General features: G+C 40.8%; 1 protein-coding gene across 1 annotated transcript in view; it reads left to right on the plus strand.

The window, feature by feature from the left end:
• NDST3 (N-deacetylase and N-sulfotransferase 3) overlaps positions 1-24488 on the plus strand; it is a 113919-nt gene that overhangs the window by 41065 nt on the left and 48366 nt on the right. Inside the window, exons 4-5 of the mRNA XM_045537371.1 lie at positions 7026-7180; positions 23387-23572. Of these exons, the coding sequence (XP_045393327.1) occupies positions 7026-7180; positions 23387-23572 (341 nt within the window). The remainder of the gene's footprint in view (positions 1-7025; positions 7181-23386; positions 23573-24488) is intronic.

Genomic DNA, 24488 nt, shown 5'->3' on the forward strand with positions numbered 1-24488 from the left:
TGGCTCAGATCTCCGGGACAGTATTAAATAAAGGCAGTTCTGGTGGCATTCATATCTTGCTCCTGACCCTGGGGGAAATCTTTCAGTAGATTTGTTCCTGTTCTCAAGGGGAATTTTGTCAATGGACTATTTTGTAGCTACTCTTCCTTAGCTTAAGGAAGCTCCTTTCTATTCCTAGATTACTAAGTTTTACCATGAGTCAGTGTTGAAGGCACTCTGTTGTTAAGTTATTTATCTGCTGTCTCTCTTCCGTTGCTAAAATGAGCACTTCACAAGGCTCCTACTGCCACAACATCAGCAACTAGAACAATGTCTGTTTAAAATTGAATTAATGAACAAATGGTTTAGTGAAGTTAAAACCATCTTTATTTTAACTATCAGTATTTACATGGAAAAAGGTAAAAGAATAAAATTTGACCATGTTGTGTTGTGAAAAGAAATCACTTTAAATATCGAGAATAATTAAAAAGTTTCTTTCCCAAAAATAAGTAATACAATCTAATATATTTTGACTTGCCTGAGGACAACTGAACACAATTTCATCAATTTCATGATGGAATGAATCAGTTGCATTTTTAGAAGTTAAAAAAAAAAAGATTACATATAATGGTGTATCCATATGATGGAATACTCTGCCGTCATTAAAAAGACAGAAACAATTTTGAATGTTACTGATCAGGAATAAGCTCTTGAGAAGTACTTTGAAAAATCAAGGTACAGTACAGTCATTATAACATGCTACCATTTCTATAAAAATAAAGGAGGGGTGAAATCTACACAACTCTGGATATAGTAGTCTTCTTAACTTATTTTATAGCTTGGAAAACTGAGTTATAGAGTATTTAAGTAATTTGCCACAGTCACATAGCTAGTAATACAGATAGGATAGCTCTGAAAGGATTCATAATAAACTGGTATGAATGAGTATCTGTGAAGAAGAGAATTTGAGAATTAAACAACAGAAGTGAAAAGAAGAGTTACTTTTTACTACATTGCTTTTGAACTTTTTACATTTTGTACCATGTATGTGTGATCTAGTTAAATAAATAAACATATAAGTGGTTTTTAAAGTGTTACAACATTTGAACAAGTTTTTCAAATAGTTTTCTACGAGTGCATATGCTTTTCAATGTTTTTAATTTGGTGATATGGGCATGAGTTATTTTGTATGAATTTAATAAGTTCCTTTAAGGGATTAGTAAGCCTATACTGCTACTAACATCACTGTAATTTCCATAAGCACATAAATAACATAAGTAGTAATTACATTTTCAGATAGAGGTAATATTGCATTTCTAGAGTAAATGAATTTCCATTTGTTTCTGTGGAAGTTACAGAGTCTAGTATGCTCCATGTCATGCAATTGTGGAATATATACGATGTGTACAATCACACAACTGTGTATAATTTTGGGTTCTCAATTTGAAAATTTTGTAGGTTTTAAGGGTAACCTTAGCATAGGAAACTCTGAAGGCCTTCTTGACCTAAATTTCTTAGATCAATATATAAAATATACTTTATCTGTGATTGTTTTAAATATTAACAAATGGGAGCCTCATGATCATGGTTTAACTTTGTTTTATGATTGAATGAATTACTGTCCTTATCGTAACATCAAAAATGAAAACACAATTAGCCATCTATTCTAAATCCCTTGCTTACAGGAAAGTTCTGCCATCTTGGCACAGCTATATGAAGTAAGATCTTTCTCTTTATATGCAGATGTTCCATTTATCTTTTTAGCAAGATTAGACCCACAGCACCACTAAATTTCACAATGGGGAGCCCCAAGAGCTTAAGGAAATAAAATATTGTCCATAATCTTTTCTAAACACACCCTAGTTTCAGAGTGATGATCTTAGATTCTTTGACATCCTTTATTATTTTTTGTCCAATATTGAATGCTGAAGAATGACTGTAGCAAATCCACGCCCTTCCTTCTCGTATCTGAAAGATTTTTTCTCTTTCTTTGATTGGACACTTCCACAGAGCATAACAGGAGTACCCTCTCTCTAATCCAGGGAAAGTACAACACAGGAGGAAGCTGAGGCCAGGGTTTAAAGCGGTCTTGTTATCTGCGTGTAACACGAAAGCTTCCACAAAACTGTACCCAGGATTGCCTAAGACCAGTAAAATCATTTTTCAGTGGGAACAGATATAAAATTTAATACACAATCTTTCAAACATTAAATATTATAAAGTTTAACTGAATTGGTTTCCTTTCTAAATAATTTATTTTTCTATTACAAATTCTATCCATTTTACTCAGTCTTGAAGGGAAGGAAAAAAGCAACACTCATAATAGTAAGACTGTATTTCAGGAAAGAGCTTGATCTTATTGGACTTATTTTAATCTTTGAAGGGTATGGGCATTTTTGTGAGAAATAAAGACATGAAGAAAATTAAAATCATAGTTCTCTTGTAGTGCTTTGCAAAACACTTTTCATGTGCCTTTTCACTGAATCTTAGGAATTAAAAAATATGTTACCTTGTATTCTAGATAAGAACATGAAAACTAAGAGGGGCCCAAGATCGTATAGCTAGTTATGTGTCAAAAAACAGTCTTGTAATAGCTTTTTTAACAACCCAAATGGAACTTAAGACCATTCTCCTAAGTGAAATATCACAAGAATGGAAAAACAAACACATGTACTATTAAATTGGTACTAACTGATCGGCACACATGAGCACACACAGAAGTAAAGCTCAAAGAAAATTAGGCAAGTGGGAGGGGGAAGGGAGGGATGGGTGAAATCACACCTAACAGGTACAATGTTCACCAGCTGGGCAGTGGGCCACTCAGAACATTGACTCAAACTGTACAAAAGCAATGCTTGTAACCAAAACATTTGTACCCCTGTAATATTCTGAAGGAAAAAAAAAAGCCTTAATCCTAAATCGGAGCCAAATTCGTATGCATTGCTTTAGAAAAATTGGATTTTTATTGCTTAATTGGCAAGCCTTGATTAGGGGAGCCGAATGGCAAAAGATTCTCCTTATCTATAGGTTTGTTACCTTCATACATTTCCCCAAATCACTGAGAACCAGCAATATCTGCAAATTCTAATTACATCACAGAATTGCTTAACGATGTGAAAAGCAATGTTATGTTGAATTAGTAAATGCTGATCTTATTTCTAGACTCCACATTTGGTCAGTGAATGATAGTTAAGGGCCCTGAACTTGGAGTTGCTCAATCTGAGTTAGAATTCGGGTTCTGTCTCAAACCTGTCAGTGACATGGGACAAGTTACCTCACCTCTCTCCACATACCAACTTCCTTATCTGTAAAAGGAGGTTAGCAGTGGCCCTTACCTTGTAAGGTGGTTGTGAGAATTAAATGAGACGATGTTTGTAAATTACGGAACACAATGCTTCACACAAGGTAAAGTCTCAGTCAATGACGGTTTTTAATATAATATCCGAGTAGGAAATACTACAGATAAAATACTGCAGAGACAACTTATTTAAATAAATATATAATAAATTATAATTTGCAATAACTTTATGGAGTTTCAGCATAGTTCTATGACAACTTAAGAAATGGCACTTAGGATTGAGGAATTTGACTTCTTGTTCTTCTCTCTTCCTCTGGTTCTGACAAAAATGGGCAAAACTGGGGAAATAAAAGGGTGACGAGAGACCAGGACAATCCAACCGTGACCAGCTACATCAACTTCTTTTTCTCATAGTGTTTAATAAGCAACAGACACCTGTTCTCAGTATAATTAATTCTGACATAAAACATCCCCAAAGTAGCATTAAAGGAAATCAGATAAAACAGGGCTATAAAGAGACAAGAAAAAACATACAATTATGCCCACTATGAATGGATATAAACCTTGCAGAAAGCAGACAGCCCTCTTGCATGAGTCACATGTGTGAATATGTTAACGACAGATTTCACCGTGATCTTTGACAGGGAACAGCAAACGCCAGAGCTGTCTTTGCAAAAGAACCTTGCGTTCTGTTGCTCTGTTCTGATCAATAAACTTGGAGAAAAGGCCAACTAGAATAGTGAATAAGTGAAAGATGACAGGAAAGACGCAGGGAAAAATAGGGGTTAGAGGTGGCAGAGAACAGAGCTGAAAAGCAGCAGGAGGGGAGACGTCTCGTCCGCTGGGGAGTCTCAGCTCGGTTTACCCCACTCACATTGAGGGGGGTCGGGGTGGGGGCGTCAGGAACGGATCGACTTCCCAGAAACCGAGAGAAGCGCAAGAAAGCGAAACTGCGACAAATGACGGGCCTACTGCGTGTCCTGGAGACATACGAAATGTCAGGGAGCGGGAGAGTGTCTGGTTGGATATAAGTCAGCAGAGATGCTTAGCTGTGGGCAAACCAAATGACAGCATCCTCATGTCACAGCATCGCCAGTCACAAACTGTAGCAGGACCCACGATCCTGCCGTGACTGGGGTCATCGGAGGTTCTGAACCCCTGAATCCGGCTTCCTGCTCCTTTGCGTTTCTCTCTAGAAGATTCCCTGGGCTGCACGGTGACCACTCAGAAGCCCCGAGAATGCTTCCTGTCGGCGACTCGTCAGTCAGGCTCACGTGCGGATGGGACGGCCTGGTCAGTTCTGGAACACAGCGTCCCCCTGCCACCTAATACTCAGGTAGAGCTGCCCCTCCCTGCGTGTGGTGTGACAGTGGAGGGAAAAGAAGAGAAAACTCAAGGAGACGAGCGAGGGAACATAGGAGAGTGGCAGCTGGAAGCACAGCAGGAAAAGGAAGCGGCGTTGTAGGCTACCCACTGCGTGTCACAACCACACGCTTCCTCCAGACAGTGGAGTGAGTGTCACCATGTCCCTCTTGACCTGCGTGAATGCTGACCCTAAAGGGGTTACGTGACTTGGGCACGATCGCACAACTCACACGTGTTGGAACCTACAAATAAACTAGAAACAACTTCTGACCCGAAGGCTGTACTTCTCCCACGAGAATGGTGACCTGAGTCTATGATGAAGAGGAAGAAATAAAGCAAACAGATTAAACGTGTAATCTTTAATTTCGGTATAATGTTTATATGTAGGGCGCAAACGCTCCTTCATTTGCGTGAGTTTGTAAGCATGTGACAGTGAAATTGGACACTGTCCTCGTTGAAAGATGACATTATTCCACTCCTTCTACGTCACTCAGTATTTGCTCCTCCTGTTTAAATCAGAATGGCCAAGAAGCTTCCTACTGCACCTTTATCTCTGCTAAATCGTTTTTAGCACCCAGTAAACCGCAGGACCTGAGTCTTATCCTGCCAGCAGGCCCTGCCCCCCTTCTCCTGGGTGACGAATGAAAGAGCAGCGGGACCGGGAACCCGGCCCCGTGGCTGGCCCAGGGCAGGAGTCCCTCCTCCGTCTTTAGCCTGCGGGGCCCTGATCAAACCATCAGAGCTGCTGTTGGAAATACGAGGAGGTTTTCTCCATGCAAAGGGGTGTCAGGGGAAGAACCCGCTGCCCCAGCAGCTGACCGGACTCAGCGCTCCGACTGAAGTTCAAGTGCAGCTGCATAATTTGGGCTGATTGGTGTCACAATAAGCCAGGACGGTGGTGAGCACCTCACGCTGCTTTCGCTTTGTGCATTGGTCAAGAAGCTGTTCCTGGCAGGACAGGAGGAGACTCCTAGCCCCTCTCGTGAGTTAAGAGAACCTGAACCGTGAATTTCCCCACACTCAGCCGAACTGCAGGTCTTGGAAAATGGAGGAAATAAAATGAGCCCAGATGTCAAAACTCAGAGCCACGACAGCAGGGCTGACTCTCAAGCAAACAGGAGTTGCACGATGGCAAGTCTGTTCCGACAGCTCAAGAGAAGGGACAAGCATGTGGAACGTGAGCACCGCCAAGGAGCAGTGTGGGGGTCTACTGTGACTTTGCCAGGGTCTCATGTGACTTTGCCACTTCTCAGATTCTTCCCATGACTTTCCTCTGTTTCCCCTTTCTTTCCTTCAATTTTCTCTAATTTTCTACATTTCCTTCTTTTCTCCTTCTTACGCCTTAGTTTTTCACCAAACACTGAGTAGCTTCTTCTCAGACCTATGGAGGGACTCAAATAAAATAAAGAATTATTTTGTTGTGACTCTGTAGACAGCTGATGTCAAAATGACCGGCTACTGAGGCTGCAATACCCATTTCCTCAGTTACATCTCCTACCGCTGCCCCCACTCTCTCTGAACTGCGAATTGCACAGAGGTGCTAACGGCTGAGAGCTCTGATGCTTGGGAATGGTTGCGTATTTGCATCTTGCAGTGATTTCATGTCCACGGCTCACGTTTAACAGCTTTTAAAAGAGTTTTGTCGCAATCTCAGGTTGCTCCCTAACTAACAGATAGATTTTCCTTTGCTACATTTCACGTTCAAAGCCTTATATGTTATTTCGGGAAAATCCCAGAACGGTGTAGAAAAACTGCCCCCCAAACTGAGCTGGTGCCGACAGACCAAAAAAATGGCCCAGACCAATCCGCCTTGGCAGGGTGGGGGGGGATGAGTGTATTAGAGGCGGCTTACGAGGGCTCTCGTCACCCCCGGGCGTCGGCAGGTGTCCTGAGAGTGAGACCCGCCCTGCCTGGCTGTTTGTGGAGCCTTAAATCTCTTTCTGGCCGGTGATGCCGAGCTCTCTCTCCGCGTCGTTGTGCATTTCCGTGCGACACAGGCTCAGCATGCACGGCACGCCCCATTAGATGGGGACTTCAGTGTGACCATTAATTAAAGGGGACCAAGGCAGCCGAGGCAGCTTAAAACAGTTCAAACCGGTCTTAAGACTTATGACATCTGCACAAAAGGAGCTACTTACGAACACCCTGTGTGCTTTGAGTTGCTGTCAGTGTTTTTGTTTTGATCTGTGTCTTCAAATTCAAAAGAAACCTGCACAAGTTCTGTTCGCTGTTAAAAGTCAGGGGTGGGGAACTTGTACCCTCCCCTCGTACGTGTGTAAGATGGTAGGAATGTCGTCCTCTGAACACGTGTGTCAGGGTGGACAGATAGCTAACGGACAGATGAGTGTAGCAGGAATTAACTGAACGATCTTTTCCCCCGAAGGGACTGCAGAGGAAGATGAAGGGGACGACTGTCTGCTAGGGTCCGTGGAGGAGTTCTGGTGGTTTCCGCACATGTGGAGCCACATGCAGCCCCACCTCTTCCACAACGAGTCGTCTCTGGTGGAGCAGATGATTCTCAACAAGAAATTCGCCTTAGTAAGTAACTCGCGAGTATATGCCAATTAGGAAAATGACAAGGTTTTTATATTAAAAAGCTCTTTGAGGCTTTGGGCACTTTTGGGCACATGTAAAACAGCCTTTCTGCATGATCACTAAGAAGATCTTGGTGTCGCAGCCTTTTGGAGTGCGGCTCTTGAGTTTGTGTGGGGTGCTTGTTGCCACGCTTAATGCTTTGCGGGACTTGACAAGCTATAGATTCGTTATGCTGTTAGGGTCCGAGCTCCTAAGACGTGGCTCCTGGCTGGGGGAGCTTCCTGCTACACTGGGAGGGAGAAATAAGCACCCTAAGAAATTCTCCAGCAAAATGAAATATTCTGAGACCTAGCACCAAACCATATGAACACAAAACCCACAGTTCAAAGAAATCGCTGTCATTGGGAATGGCCAGGGACGTGTTCTCACGGAAGTGGGATTTTAACTTCAATCTGCTCCTCAAAATAAACAGCCTGCTGCAAGCACACCTTTGCCATGCACTGGTATTTTGTTACGAAAGCAAGGATGGTGCTCCTCCATGCCGATATTGCGAAGATGTTTTGATAGTGTTGGCCAGCTTCTGTGAGATGGAGACTTATCTTTTTTTCCCAAAAAATATAAACAGGAATAGTAAACAGTATATGCAGCTGGGTAAACACTGCCACAGTTTGTAATGAAGAGTCCTATTCAGTGCAGCAAAAGTCAATTCTGTCATCTTCAGAAGTCTAAGACTGCTGATGTTATCAGTGTTAATCAGCAAGAGATGATGGGGGGGATTACTGTGTAGTTTCTTCCCAATCTGTGGAGAAAAAGACGTGTGAGGAAAAAAAATGTGTATGTCCGGTAAGAATAAAAATAAAAAAGCATCGGTAAAAGATAAAATACTGAGAAGTGAGGAGAGAGGTTTTTGTTGTTACTGCCTTTGTTGTTTTGGTGGCCTTCGAAAAATTGCGTTTCAAAGCAGGTTCAGTTAAAAACGTGACATTCACTGTTAGGCTCTGTTATTACCTGAGTAAATGAATCAGTGAATGCCAGTCTTATGTTTATATTTTTAAAAATCGTAAATACTTGAAAGTACATATAATAAGAAGAGGTATGCACAGGAGTTATACACATTTTTTAAAATTCTCAACTAAAAACATGGTGAATGAAAGAATAATTCAAAATCACAGTCTGGTCCTTCATAACCTCCTAACTTAAGTGCCAAGAAAAGGAGATTTCTTAGGAGTATCATTCGTAACTACATGTTGACAACCGAAATTATGGACCTTGAAGCAGTAGAGAACAATCATACGGGACCTTCAGAAATAAGATCAAGTTTATTCTTTAATACTTAATCAAATGCAGGACTAGTCAATATTTTGGGGGGGAGGTGGTCAGGAGAGGACAGGTAAGAAAAAAGATTGAGTCCAAGACCGGTCCCTGCCCAGCCTTGACAGCATGAAGGAGAATCCTATGCAGAGCATTTGGGAACAGTGATTAGCACATAGCTGCCTCGATAGATGGCAGCCATTGTTTTTATTATCACTACATTTAGTATCATAAAACTGCCATCTTCAATTTTTGCCCAGGCTAGAGTGCCGTGGGGTCAGCCCAGCTCACAGCAGCCTCAAACTCCTGGGCTCAAGCGATCCTCCTGCCTCAGCCTCCCGAGTAGCTGGAACTACAGGCATGCGTCACTATGCCTGGCTAATTTTTTCTATATATATTTTTAGTTGTCCAGATAATTTCTGTCTATTTTTCAGTAGAGACGGGATCTCGCTCTTGCTCAGGTTGCTCTCGAACTCCTGAGCTCAAGCGATCCTCCTACCTCGGCCTCCCAGAGTGCTGGGATTACAGGCGTGAACCACCGCACCCAGCCTTCCAGCACAGTTTGAAATATCTATCATACAGTTTTTAAAATAGGACAAAGTATCATTAGAAAAGTAAAATATTCTATTTGAACCACAAAAAAGTTCTCAATAGCATATACTCTTAATGGAAGAATTGGACCTAAATTTTAGCAAATGGTGGTAGTTGAATTTTTGATAAAATAATTAGTAGGGTTTTTTATCACAGAATTCTTTGCCAATATCGGATGATACTTAACACTGTTACAGACAATACTGTTAAAGGTAGCAGGACTAGAACAAGGTCCCCGATAACGGAAATCCTTGCTGAGCATTGTGCTTGTTACTGCATTATCATCATTCTTCCAAGCAGTGTCTTTTTCACCCTTTTCCAAGTTCAGCAGAACCTGCTAATTTACATTAGCCGGAATGTCTGTTGTCAGCTGTGAAACTTTTTAGATTAGTGAGCATGTCAACTTTTCCAATATAAAAATAAAGATTATAGTATCAAAATGTAATTTAAAATATATTGAAAGACTTGCTGGCTTAAGGAATATATGATAATCTTTTAATCAGTTTGCTTACCAGCTAGAGAATGAATGAATACTATCCCTTTTATTTCAGTGAAGCACTTTATAAAAAGGCATGTGAGATTTTCGTTTTGTTGACACTGAGCACAAAGTATGATTCTAGTGGTCCTGGGAGAAGTAGAGAGTGGGGGTCAGGCTGCAGGGGCGACTCTGGGCCACTGTGGCGTCATCCGGGCAGCACAGTTTGAGAGAGACGTTGGCCACTGTGCAGAGCAAGATGGCCACGACGGTGAGGTCTGTAATTGGCTTCAAAAAATGCATGGCTGAAGGGACTTCAAGAGGGCAAATGACAGAAGAAAAGATGAAGGGATATATTATCGGGGCTAACATTCAAGTTACGAGTGCTGGTATGGCCGTGGCAGATATCGCAATACTGAAGTGTGACAGCACTGCACCCTTAAGCCCACGGCCACCTCAGGTCCCCCACCACGATGTCCCAGATCTCCTGACTCCTCAGCAACTAGGTGAGCCTGGCCCGGAAGCTTCTCCAGCGCCGAGCCCGGGCTCTGCAGCTGGCCACGGTCTGCCTGGTCCAGGACATGTCGCGCTGCTTGGGGAATATTTTAAGTATTGTTCCTGAATATAATGAATCAAACTTATGATTTAGAAAGGGCTGGAATCAGTGTATTTAGAAAGAAAGACGTGGCCGAGAGAGTGCAGTCCTGTACACTTAAGTAGAGTTCTTCTAATCCACGTAAGTTCGTGTGCAGAACGTTGCGTGGTATCTACCTAATAGTAGGTGTTTGTTAGATGAAAATATAAGTGGATATTTATTTCTTCTAGCTCTTACGAGTCTATCGTTGCTGGCTTCAAAGTAGATTTCCTGATTACTCAGATACGGTAAATTCAGCAGATCGGGAGACAACCGATATTAAAAGGATGGTTTGTTACTCACAGTCCCTGAGAGGAGGGGGCTTGTCCCATCACGCAGGGCCACCTGCAGGAACACTGGGTTGCTCAGAAAGCAGAGGACAATGTGGGCTTGGCTGTGTGTGTCTGCAGGAAAGCAGGCCTGGGATTGCCTGCTGGGAATGATTTCAGTGAGCTCTGAGGCACGAGGCTGTCTCTGGTCGTCTGGGACATGGCCCTGGGGCCATCAGAGCAGGCTCAGTTGCTCAGGCTGTGAGAGTCTGATAAAGAAGGGGTCAAGGGTAGGAGCTCTGAGTTGGTTGTTTTGCATTTGAGGAGTTTGCTTTCTGGAAGGTGTTTGCTGTCTCTGGGAATTGCCCGCCCTGGGAGAGGCAGTCTGTCCAGGGTCAGCAAAGCTCCAGGTATCCAAGGGTCAGAAATACAAAAAGGAAAAAGAGGCGATTGATACATTTACGTATGCCTTGATCCAGGTTATGTACCTTGAAGCATTCCACAGATTTCAAACACTCTCGCATCCCAGTTGCCGTATCTGTGCACTTTCTAACTTGCCTTTCTCCTTCCCAACGTCTGTCGCCTTAATCTGAACATTAGAGTCCACCGATGTGATCTTATTAGAACAGAAAACAATGAAATGTTTTTCCTTCATGTGCACTTTATTTCTATCAGTGTAGCCAAAGATCACATTAATTTTTTGAAACCATAATGTCACACCTGTGTCTGTCAGACCTCCTGTCCGTGAGCTGCTTATTAAGCCTTCACGTATTTATTTTTGTCCAACCGATTTTGTAAACTAAATGCTAGGCTTGAGATTACAGTTGTCCCTTTAATGTGTCATATTTGTTATATGGTCAGTGTTCGAGTATATCAACATTCTTCTAAAGATTGATTCTGTTATTTAACGTGCTTTATAGCTTTCCCACCTTCATGTCCTCCCTATACTTTACAAGTGTAAAATACTTAGAAAATATAAGTATTTATGACTTTTGTATCTGACGTCATTAGTAAAGTTGAACATAGTGTCATAGTTAGAGATTCATGATAGAGCAATACAGTCTCCATTCCAAGTTCACATGGGTCCAGCAATCATCATTATTTCAAAATAGTTGGTTAATGAACTACAAATCTCTTTAACTCAAGTAATAGCCATGAGGATTGCATGAAGTATATCAGGGATCTTGCTGAAATCAACAATCAATATGTGCGTGGCATTTTTCTGATACCAATTTAGAACTTTTATTTTAAAAGGAATTTATAAAGTATTAAAACATATTAATAGTAGTTCCTCACAGTTATTGCTTTCTTGTTTATTACTTCTCAACAACCCATTAAGTAATCCTTTCTAGAACTGCGTGGGGTTGACACTAAGCTCATTGATACAGTTTCCAAAATGCTATCGTTCTTCTCCTTGTTGGAAAGTTTGACATGTTTTCAACTCCTGTATCCTATGCCTTGTTTCTCTGTGATTATGAAAAGTATTTGCATGTCAATTCTACTTTATTTTTTTTTAATTTCCTTAAAATGTGCTCTCCTGAGCCTGGAAAACAATGAAATAATTTATTGTATTATAGTTTATGGTTTAGTTTATTGTCTCTTCATCTAATTTTGTTTATGTCCCCTAAATATTTTGGAAATTGTCCTCTCTGATGGAAAAAATAAAAGCAAAGTATATATTAGTAGAAGCAGAGTAGATAAGCAGCTATTTCTACTTTTTTATTCTATCATCGTTTAAAGTGTTTCAAACTCCCCCCCAATTGTGAATATGCTATAATATTGATTATTTATCTTGTGTTGATCAGTCATTTTCAATTAGTAATTTCTGGAAAATAAACTTATCCTGAGATTTAGCCTCTTTGGTATTATTTTTGTATCTTTTTTGTTTGTTTTGTTTTGTTAGTTGATTTTTGTCCTTTGTTAGGTACACTTGCTTTCACCTCTTGCGTGTGTTTTAAACTCCAGTATATACTAGATCCCCATATTGAACCTTTATTATATGGCTAGAACACTTACTAATTTAATGAACTTACTTAATTCTCTTATTAACCTCACTTAATTTTCATCACAACCCTCCTGCGGCCAGCTCCATTTTATGAATGATGAAGATGGTATCTGGAGAGATTAAGGAATCTCCCTAAACCACACGGTGAAGTCATACATCTGGCACTTGAATTCAGAGCTTTCTGACTGTTAACTACTATTCTAAACATATTTTCTTCCTTGTTTCAAACAATTATAATCATTACAAGGAATTATATATTTTTTGAATTCCCTATCCTTTAGATATATTCCCTTGGTATATTCCTAGCAGTTGTTTCACAACTCTTTTTCATCAGAATTATTTTAAAATCTACTTTCCTGAATTGAAGTATCATATCTAATTATCTTCAGAGTTATGTATTTTAAGTACTTTGAACTCCAAGATGGAATTGTCATCTCCTGCCCAGCGTCCTGGGACATCCACGCAGAGGGCAGAATCAGCGCAGCAGAGCCTGAGTGTTGGGGATGTTGACAGGCAGGGACAGACTGGAGGTAAACAGACACATGGGATTACATTGGATTAACACAGAAGAGGAAATAAAGGCCAGCTCTAACTAGACCAGGGGACTTGGGGTCAGGAAGGACAGAGATGTGAGAACTGTTTCTGTCACAGATTCATTAGGGCTTTTTATTGAATGGGTGACAAGGAAGCAGAAGGAAATAACAGATCAAAGATAACATCCAGCTTTAGGCCTCCCACTTGGCTATCTCTGTGTACTTACTTATTTAAAGGCCTTGCAGATACGCACTGCTGCTTTTTCTGTAGAAGTTCTATATTTTACCTGCATACGAATACCCCTCTGCCGCCCATATCAACAGTGATGCAGAATTTATTCTCATTTAGATATGTCATTGAACTTTTGAAACTGGTTCTGATTATTCCAGGAACTTAGAATCCTTTTCTTTGTAAACTCCTTTCCGGATTACCTTTTTTCCATCCTATGGGAAGACCTCACATGCTCTCCCTCTGACAACGTAGAGAGTGTAGAAAAGTATTCCTCAATCCCTTTCCCTTTTCCTCTAACAAAAATACTAGATTTCATCTTCAGCACACGTATCTGATGACTTAAACCGGTTTCTTAAAAAGAAAGGCCGGACGCAGTGGCTCACACCTGTCATCCTAGCACTCTGGGAGGCCGAGGCGGGAGGATTGCTCGAGCTCAGGAGTTCGAGACCAGCCCGAGCAAGAGCGAGACCCCATCTCTACTAAAAATAGAAAGAAATTATCTGGACAACTAAAAATATATATAGAAAAAATGAGCCGGGCATGGTGGCACATGCCTGTAGTCCCAGCTACTTGGGAGGCTGAGGCAGGAGGATCGCTTGAGCCCAGGAGTTTGAGGTTGCTGTGAGCGAGGCTGACGCCATGGCACTCACTCTAGCCTGGGCAACAGAGCAAGACTCTGTCTCAAAAAAAAAAAAAAGAAAGAAAGAAAGATAAACTTAGCACATATACTACATCAAAATAATCACTTACGGTCCAAATTTATGTGGACACAAAATGAACTAAAAGCCTTTGTGAATCCTCCTAGAAACTCTTGCTGGTGGCTGGAGTCAGACGTGGGTATGAGGCAGGGGAAGACTATTTCCAGATCCAGGCAGGCTGCTCCTGAATTCTGACCATTCCTGTCTTTCATGCCTTTCATTTGCTTAAAATGGAGGGGGCCCTTGTGTTCCGAGAGGTTGTCATGGTCGTAGCAGAGAGGGAGAGGACGGCAGAAGAGGAGACGAGAGTCAGTCCTGCACAAGCGCCAGCCTTGGGTCCGCTTTGGCATTTCCGTGTCTCCCACTCCGTGTTCCCACTCGCTCAACAATTTCTGTCGGTTTTTTCTTTTGTGCCATCTCCTGCTCCTTTTCAGAATTTTCCATCCCTGCTTCACTTCCAATTTTCCCATCCCACACCTAGATGGTTGCAGCAGCCTCCAAACTACCCGCCCGGTTCTGCATCATTTTCCTGTGATTTATGCTCGGATCAGGGAACACTGTGGAACTTGAAGTTCTGCTTCTGTTCCCCCGAACTGGAATGAAACCGAGCCTTGCATTTCCATTAGAAAGATTCTTGACTCTCCCGGGGAAATGTAAGAAGAGAAATTGTGGAGCTCCAGACATTCACCAGACGTACTTAGTGCTTTGCATGCGTCCTTCATGGATCCTCACAGCCACCTGTGAGGTTGGTGGTTCTTGCATTGAACACGCAGAAACCGATGCTCAGAGAGCTTATGTGATTTTCCTAAGATCACACAGCCAGTGAAGACTGGAGAAGTGATTGTATCCCAGGTTTGTCAAACTCCAAAGCCATGTGACAACTGTGGTTGGTATAACTGAAAGTCGCCATGCCATTGGCACTGTTACCGGTTGCTGTTACACAACCTCATGATCAGAATTTTATTACTTTCTTAAAGAGTTATATTTGTAAACAAATTCAGAATACAAATCTGATTTTTTTTACCGTGTTTTTCTCCTAAATAGCTGTTTATATGATTTACATAATTTCTTGTGTTTGTGCAACACAAGCATCACTGTCCTGGTGGCTTTTATGAATACTCGAGGGCATGCAACAGTTTAACAAAGATCAATATCAACTTTTTATTATTTCAGGAATATTAAACTTCAATTAAAATTAGTACTATGCAGACTTAAAGATTCATAGTCTAATCAACCTTGTACATTTTCAGAGAGATCAAGTGTGTTTGCAAAGCACTCTGGGACTTTGAGGCTGTCTCTAAATTGTTTATAGCTCTGTTAACTCTCAGAGACCCCAGAGGTTCATATAAAACTCATTGCTTCAAACTGAGAAAGATGGAAGATGCCAAACCCTCCAATTCCTCTGTTATGAATCCAGATAATTTTATTTTCCGTTATTTTGCTACAGCATAAAATATAAGGCTTTATAAATGTATTTTTTTAAACATTTGTAAAAACCTCTCTTTGTGTTTCTTGAAGACATCCCAGCAATTCAAAACTATTAACCTGGCCTGTGCGGAAGTATAAGTGTTTACATCATTATTCTGAGTATTTTCACAAAAGCACATCCCTTAGTGGTATGTTTCCTTACGAGACACTCAAAAAAGATATGACACTTCAGAAATTCTAGAGGGAACTCTAAGACAGGAAAACAACATGCTCAGTTAAATGGAAATGTACTTGAAATAAATTACATAATTATTAGGGAAGACTGGGAGAAAATCTGTCACTCTCCCCCAAACAGTTCTTTTCTTACAGGGTACAAGTGAAAAACGAAGGTTACATCTGAGTATGCAAACCTTTCTTGGTATCGGTACTGAGTTTTTAGATTGACTTTTGGTTCTGGAATTTTTTAATACCTTTGGCTTACAAAATGTCATCCAAGCTTGTCAAATAATTCAGCTCTCAACTTGGGTAGTACTTGGAGGGGAATATGTGATATCAAGGAAGGGGTTTTGCTGATGTTGTTGCTACAGCCTTATCAAATTTATGGTATTAGTATTTACCCCCTACTTTACACATGCTATGTATTACTTTTTCCAGAAGAAATGTCTATGGTTAGTAAAATGTTTTTTAGGTACAGTTGCTAATGATAGTGTATCTTCTTTGAGCAATGTCTGCTCTGAAATAAGAATTCTGAGTTGTCTGGCTGTAGAAATGATGCTGGAAGGATTGTTTTCTTGTTTTGGTGGTTAATGTTTCAGAAAGAAAAAGAATAATTACATGGTGGGTCTTCCTGGCATCCACACTTATCCTGAGGCATCGTGTTAGCATAAACTCGGATATAGTTTCGGGGCCCACCATGAAAAGCAAAGACACTATTATCACTCAGAAATTCCAAGGACTTAGGGATCATCTCCCAGGAGCCAAGGATGAGGAAGGCCAGCCAGATTCTTCATTATGCAACAGCTGCCAACAGAGCATGATTTGAAACTCTTAAACTGAATGTATTAAAAACAACATGATCATCATAGGAGCTTTTCTCATACCAGCCAGCAAACAGAAATTTATATTGTGAATCAAAGAGCACCATGTAAGAAAACTAGAGAGATATCCAGTGGCCAAATCTATAAATATTAACCAAATTTATGTAAATGTGCCTATCATATTTTAGGAGATTATTACCTCCTTAAATATGAAGAAGGAAAATTATACATGTTAGTTTAGATTAGATCATGGATTTAAAATAGCACATTCATATTTAGTATCTGAATATAAGATCATTTCTAAAACCGCAAAGATAATGCCAAAGAAACACAGAATTATAAATCTGAATCTCAGTGACGACTTGCTCGACCCCTTTATCTCACAACTTAAAAAAAAACGAAAAATGAGATTCCTATTCTAAAGTAATTATTTCTTTCAAGATTTTTCGTTTCAAACCATACCAGAATTAGCATCATTTATCACAGGAACATATCCTAATACTTGACAATCTTGCACACAGTACAAGACCTGACTTCCTCAACCAAAAGATCCAGACTTGCCTGGGTTTGTCCGAGGTTAAGAAGGGAGTCAGCGTCCTTTGGACAGTGACTTGACATATACCGGGCTCCCTTGCCGACAGTCACTGCCATTCTTACTCTCAGTCACAGCAGCTGCCACAGGACACCATCCCCAGGGGCCAGAGACCCCACAGGTTCCTATAAGCTAAAAGTTTGTGTAGCTCATCCATCTCACCTTAGGAAAAGAAATTGTCTTTAGAAGTTTCAAAATGCTTCCTATATTCAGAGAGTTTCATAAATTTATTTTCTTCGCATATTATATATTTGCGTGTGTGTGTGTGTGTGTGTGTGTGCACACGTGCCTTTTATGTTAAAAGGTTCTGCGTTCGTTTTCCAAACAGAAAAAGGTGGGAAGTGGTCAGAATCATGCTCCTATTATGTGGGAAAATGTATTATTTTCTTTGTGAAATAATGTCTTAAGTAGCCACCATTTTTAAGGAAGCCACAGGTTGGTTTGTTTTTTTTTTAAACCATAGTTTTTTAAAAAGCCACTTAAAAATCTAGAAAAAAAAATTTTTTTTCTAGAAACAACTTCAAAGTGTACCACCACCTGAGAATACAGGGAAACTTTATCTTAAACTAATATAAATTGTAAATGTTAAATTCTCAATACTATGAGATAGTTAACCAAAGCACGAACTTGTGTATACTGAGGAAATTCAACATTCCGACCAAAATAAACTGCAGAAAAGCATTTGGAAGTATTTCCCAATTGTGTTGTAATAAAGTTTTAGATTTTTTTTCCACTGTAGAGTGCAAAATGTCTGGTTGTAGGGTTTTCTGTAAATTACATTGGTTTGCATACTTGCTAAACTGCAAAATATAAACATAGACAGTGGCACTTCTAGCCATTAATGGAAATTATAGAAGTGCTTCTTGTTCAGAAAGATTGAAATAGAGACAAATACAAAAAGTAAAGTACGATTCTTAATTACTAGCAAGAGTCTAAATAAAGAAATATTATCAAAGACAGGAACAGACAATTATTTCTTCAGTAATGAAGTTAATTGTGTTGCTCAAATACCTAAATGCTGGGAGTTTTTTTTCTTTTAGTTTTTCGGGAATTTTTTCTAAAGACTACAGCATCACGTTTTGCTTGGTAAAACTCGTATCTTCACATTCTCCACTTGGAAATATTTGAATGTATAATTTAGGCAAATCTTGCAAATTTTTAATCTTATACAATATAACTTAAATATATAAATTCATAGTAATAAATAAATGTGTCTGAACTGGAATAATAATTTTTAACTACAGTCTCAAAGTGTTTTCAAGTATTATTTATGTAGGTATTAAAGTTTCCCTGTGAGTAACCATATGTTCATTTGTCAAATGAGCTGACAGTTTGAGATAACTCAGAAAGTGACAATGGAGGGATGAGGAAGTCAGAATCAGCCTGTGTACTTCTTCACTAATACTTGCTGAGTGAGTGCTCTGTCGGCCAGACACCGGGCGAATCGCAGGGGATGAAACGAAACCTAGACCTCGTGGAGCTTACTGTTCAAGGAAGAAGAGAGACATGATATAAATAATTATGCAAAGAAATACGTGCTTGCAAACTGTGCTGTGCACTGGGAAAAACAAAGGAAGGCCACTAAGGGATGTCTTAATGTGGCTTCATTTAGAGTAGGACTGCTCCGTAAAGCCTTCTCTGAAGATAGGACAGAATAAATTACCTACGAGAGGTGTCAGATTTACCCAGGGGAAGTGCTGGAGTAGGGGCATTTCAGGCGGAGCAAACCACATGTGGGAAGACGCTGAGGTTGGCAAGCACTCGATGAGTCTCAGAGAAAGGTCAATGTGACTCAAATGCAGTGGAGGGTGGAGGTTGGTGCAAAACGAAGCTAGACAGAGAAGCAAGGAACAGATCGTGCAGAGCTGGTGATCGTGCTAAGAATTTGTATTGTAAGTGCAAGAGGAAACCAGGGAAGCATTTTGAGTAGAAAGTCACGTAATCGTATTTGTGTCTTTAAAATATTGCTGTGGCTGCCATGTAAGGAATGGACTAGAAGGGACAAGGGAGGGATGGGAGTCTATGCCAGGAGGCCATGGGATACAGTGGTGGATCAGACCGGGGTGATGATGATCACAGGATTGGAGAAAAGTGGATAAATTTAAGGTATATACTGGAGGTAGTACTAGGGACCCGATAATGGACTGGATTTAGGAGGGAAAGAGGACACAGGAGATGTCAAGAACACCTGAGTTGTTTACACAGGTGAATTGTGCTGCCATAAACATTTGAGCGCAGATGTGTTTTTTATAGAATGTCTTTTTTTCCTTTGGGTAGATGCCCAGTAGTGGGATTGCTGGATCAAATGGTAGTGCTACTTTTAGTTTTTGAGGTATTGCCATACTCCTTTCCATAGAGGTTGCACTAGTTTGCAGTCCCACCATTCTTCTAAGTAAAGTATCACAAGAATGGAAAAACAAACACCATATGTACTCACTATTAAATTAGAACTAATCCTCAACACCTATGTACACATATGGAAATAATATTCATCAGAAATCATGCAGGAGAGAGCGGGGAGGAGAGGATGGGTAAATTCACACCTAACAGGTACAGTGCACATGATCTGGGGGATGGGCACATTTATATCTTTAACTCAAATGGCCCAAAAGCAATTTATGTAACCAAAACATTTGTACTCCCATAATCTGAAATTAAAAAAAAAAAGCAATCTACATACTAGGAGATTTGCCTCTAACATTTGCAATTTCCAGCAAGAAAGCAAACAGAGATGTACACACAATATGTTTAAATATCTACAGGTTATAAGTTAAGGTAACAGACTATTAAGTAAAATATGTTCTATCTGTTAAGGACAAATAAAAATTTAAAAAAAAATGACAGTCTGCCTTCCAGATCATACTGCCTGCAATCCGCGCCCAAACTTCTCTCTGCAGTAAGATTCCAGGTGTTCTCTCTGGTATTGAATGCAAATTTGGGAGCAAATTTATGTTGCCTTTATCTAAAACTCATTTAAGAGACATCCTACTAACTCAGTGATCCACAGGCTGGAACCACGTGGCAGTGGCTAAGAGTACATAGACCAATCAGGAGAGTTGCCTAGGGTGGGGTAGAAGCCAGGGTTTCCCACAGAAGCCTCCTGAGAAAGAATCCCAAGATCTACAGCGGAAGTAGAAACAAACAACCTATCTCTTTTAGGCCAGTAGTTTCATAATTTCCACATTATAGTTGAGCAGTAGTATCATAGCATATAAAAACAACGGAAACACAGTAGTAATTGACAATAAGAATAAAAAAGTCATTAAATGTATATCATGTTTCAGGAGCTGCAGTGAATGCTTTCCCTGCATTATACTATTTAATTTCCTCCAAACCGCTTTGAGTTAAATACTTTCATGACCTGCATTTTAGGGAACAGGAGGCAAGGCTTAGACCTCACCTCGTAAGTCATTTGCTGACTCCGGAAGTGGAGTTTCCCACCACGAGGCCACATATCACCAGCACACAAATAAAAGATGAAACTAAAAAGCCCCAGTATTTCTTTAGAGTTAAAGCTAGAAAGAAAAACAAAAACTGCGTATACACTGGTTGCCAAATGTTTTTAAATAATCCAAAATAAGGAAAATGTCTCTGCTGTGCTGGACTATCCTTTTATCACAGGGGGTCCTCAAGACAGAGCTGATCACTTGCAGGCAGTTAAAACTACTGTGAGCTTTTGATCTGCACAGTTTCTTTTTTGTTTGTTTGTTTCTTTTTTTTTGAGACAGAGTCTCACTCTGTTGCCCGGGCTACAGTGCCGTGGTGTCAGCCTAGCTCACAGCAACCTCAAACTCCTGGGCTCAAGCGATCCTCCTGCCTCAGCCTCCCGAATAGCTGGGACTACAGGCGTGAGCCACCATGCCCAGCTAATTTTTTCTGTATATACATATTTTTTTAGTTGTCCAGATAATTTCTTTCTATTCTTAGTAGAAACGAGGTTTCACTCTTGTTCAGGCTGGTCTTGAACTCCTGACCTCGAGCAATCCTCCCGCCTCAGCCTCCCAGAGTGCTAGGATTATAGGCATGAGCCACCGCGCCCGGCCTGCACAGTTTCTTACAAATCTGCAGATACTAGAATTTGATAATGTAGCTCCCGTCATTGTGAATTTCATCCTTCCTTCTTCGAATGCTCTTCGAAACACCGTTAGCTTGTCATTGTTCACTTTTTTTATTTCCGTGACTGCAATTCATTTGGTCTTTATGGCTGCACCCTTATTCTTAAACCCTCAGATGAACACTTCACTGATCTTTTCTAACACAAATTATGTGTTGACACATGAGTCTTAGTGGGAAAAAGTTGCTTTAGTTTGAATTTTTAAAAACTAGCAAAAAACAATGAAATTTCTCAATTTAATTTCTAGAGGTGTTCTAAATGATCTGATAATAATTGCATGGTTATGGTAATTTCTACAGAGGATGCAAGTAAAATGAAGGACATTAGACTTCCCTGCTCACCTTCCAGAAACACAGGTCGGGTCCCCTCTGCTTCCCATCCCACCCCTTCTCTTTCTCACGGCAGCAGTGTGGCTCCATCTTTAGCATCCTCGACTACAGCCAGCTGAACTGAGTTTTGAACAATAAACAGAGCTGACAAGATGAGAAGGAAATGGCATTCCAGTTGAGGACAGTGTGTGCAGTGTACAGCAATGGCAGGAAGGACATCACCAAAAATGAGGTGGGGGCATGAGTGCTGATAGGAGATAAGGCTGTGGAGGTAGGCGGGGACCAACTTTTGAGGGCTTTTTATGCCATGTGGAGGAATCTGAGCAGGTGCTTAGGTAACGGCAAACCGCTGGCAACCTGTTTTCCTTCTGTATTCAGGTACTTCCTACGCGTCCTTCTCCTCCTGTCATTGAGGTTGGAAGACAGAGCCGGGCATACCTCTTTAACTTTTTCCATGTCCCTTCCATCCGTCTCGCAGCCTGATTCTGTGGTTCTCGTGTGTGAAATTGCGCTTTGGTAGAAAAAAACCATGACTGATGCAAAAGAAGCCTATCTGAGTGGAAGACTTTTTTTTTTTTTTTTCAGCTTATTATGGGGGTACAAAAGTTCAGGCTATATATATTGCCCATGCCCCCCCATCCCCCCAAGTCAGAGCTTCAAGTGTGTCCATTCCCCAGACAGTGCGCATCGCACTCATCCTGTAGGTATACACCCATCCCCTCCCCCCACCCCCACCTCAGTCCGACACCCAGTTGGTATTATTCCAAATGTGCACTTAGGTGATGATCAGGGAAACCAATTTGCTGGTGAGTACATGTGGTGCTTATTTTTCCATTCTTGGGATGCTTCACTTAGTAGAATGGGCTCCAACTCTCTCCAGGAGAACAAAAGAGATTCTATATCACCGTTATTTCTTAAAGCTGAGTAGTACTCCATGGTATACATATACCACATTTTACTAATCCACTCATGGATTGATGGGCACTTGGGTTGTTTCCACATCTTTGCGATTGTGAATTGTGCTGCTATAAACATTTGGATGCAGGTGTCTTTGTCATAGAATGACTTTTGTTCTTTTGGGTAGATGCCCAATAATGGGATTGCTGTATTGAATGGTAATTTTTCAGTTGCTTAAAAAAATTCTTCCTTAAACAGATTCAAGGAAGACTTTTTTTAAGCAATTGAAAAATACAAACAAAAATTGAAAAAAACATTTAGGAGAAAAAAAAGCTAATGAAGCCAAGGGTGTTCATTTTTTATTCCTGTGCAATTGTCCTCTATCCTTTTTTTAAACTGGACTTGTCTTATGTACAAAAGCTTGACTTCAAATCCACTAAGTTCCCAGAATATTTTGCTCTTTCAGTACCTTCTGTACTTTCATAATAAGGGATTCCACTTCAAAGAAATGTGCTCTGTAGAATTTTACCACATTATCCAATCAAAAGCGTGCGTGCTTCCCCCCGAGGCGGGGGACCCCGCCTATTGCTGCTGGCCCATGTGCTGGGGGACCCACAGAAACACGGCAAACTTCGCGGAACCCGCACATCAGGCTGAGTAGAATCCTGTCGGCAGCTCGGCACATGGAGTATGTTCTGTCCCTCTGATCAGTACTGGTCTTACTCTGGGGGCTGCGTGGGGCCTGTGCTGTGTGCGTCACTGGACTTGCTGAGGTTGTGGGCAAGAGAAAGCCAGATGGCCGTGACGAGGACACGCTAAACGGACGCCCTTTCAAATTATTCATCAAAGTCACGAGCTCTGTGCCACCACTTCACAAACACAGAAGTGTCTGGCTCTGAGGCTTCACCAAGTCTAGAGGTCTTAATATTAACCACTTTAATCTTACCACACAATTAAGTAATGGTGGGTTTAAATGGATTCACAGTGCAATTTGAAAATCCTGGGGCAAAAACAGATTCAAGATGAATCGTCACGCATCCTAATTAACGTTTGCTTGGTCCTAGGAACACGGCATTCCTACGGACATGGGCTACGCGGTGTCCCCTCATCATTCGGGCGTCTACCCTGTGCACGTGCAGCTCTACGAGGCCTGGAAGAAGGTCTGGAACATTAAAATCACCAGCACTGAAGAGTATCCACATCTGAAACCAGCCAGATACCGGAGGGGCTTCATCCACAAGAACATCATGGTGAGTTTCCTCCGGTCTGCAAAGGCGAGCGTGCAGCTAATTCTGCCAGATTGACAGTCCTCATTTGAAGGGAGAAAAAGCAAGAAGAACAAATGTTACGCGCATAGCTGTAGGGAAGGCCGCATGCTGCAGGGAGCATATTTGTCATATCTAAGCAGAGGATGTTTTAATTAAAGTCACTTGTATTCTTCAAATATAACTAAAAAAAAAAAATTTTTTTTTTTTTACTGACACTACTGCTGGTAAGCAGGCACGGATGTTAAAATACTAAGAAAATATTACATCTAACTTGAAGATAATTTTTAGTAACCATCATTCCTTTGAAAAGTTATTTAGTATGTAAAACTAACACCAACTCTCCCTCTGTTAACCTTTCACAAGGCAGTCAAACTGTGTTCTTCTCTTTACCATTCTAAGCTAAAAAAAAACTCAACTATTTGCAGCAAGAAGCCATATGCGAAGTCCTGCATAATCATTAACGGATAATAATAGGGAGTGCAAATGACAGATGATGTTAATTAAATCATTTATTGCCATAGCCTAAGTCTCACCAGGGCTTCTCTGTTTTGTTTTTCACACGGTGGCAAATGTATATTGTCAAAATATGTACCTTTGTGAGACCTCTCTAAGTAAGTAATTAAATCCCATTTTTTTCCCCAAACCAGAAGATCCAAAGAAAGTGTGGTGAAGCTAGGAATGAGCCTCCTGATTTAGACTCGCACGCTGGCAAGCGACACCAGACAAAGAACACTAAGTGGTGAGCCGCCATCACGCTCTGTCAGACTGACGTGTCTGAAGCGATGTCTATCCTGTAGAATTAGGTATAGCTGACTTCTTTTCAGAGAATTTTCCAATGTCTGCAAAAGTGACAGAGTGGATAATGACATTTAACTTGGATCAACTCCCATCTCGACTT

This window comes from Lemur catta, chromosome 26 (assembly GCF_020740605.2).
Source record: "Lemur catta isolate mLemCat1 chromosome 26, mLemCat1.pri, whole genome shotgun sequence".
In the NCBI taxonomy this organism is placed as follows: Eukaryota; Metazoa; Chordata; class Mammalia; order Primates; family Lemuridae; genus Lemur; species Lemur catta.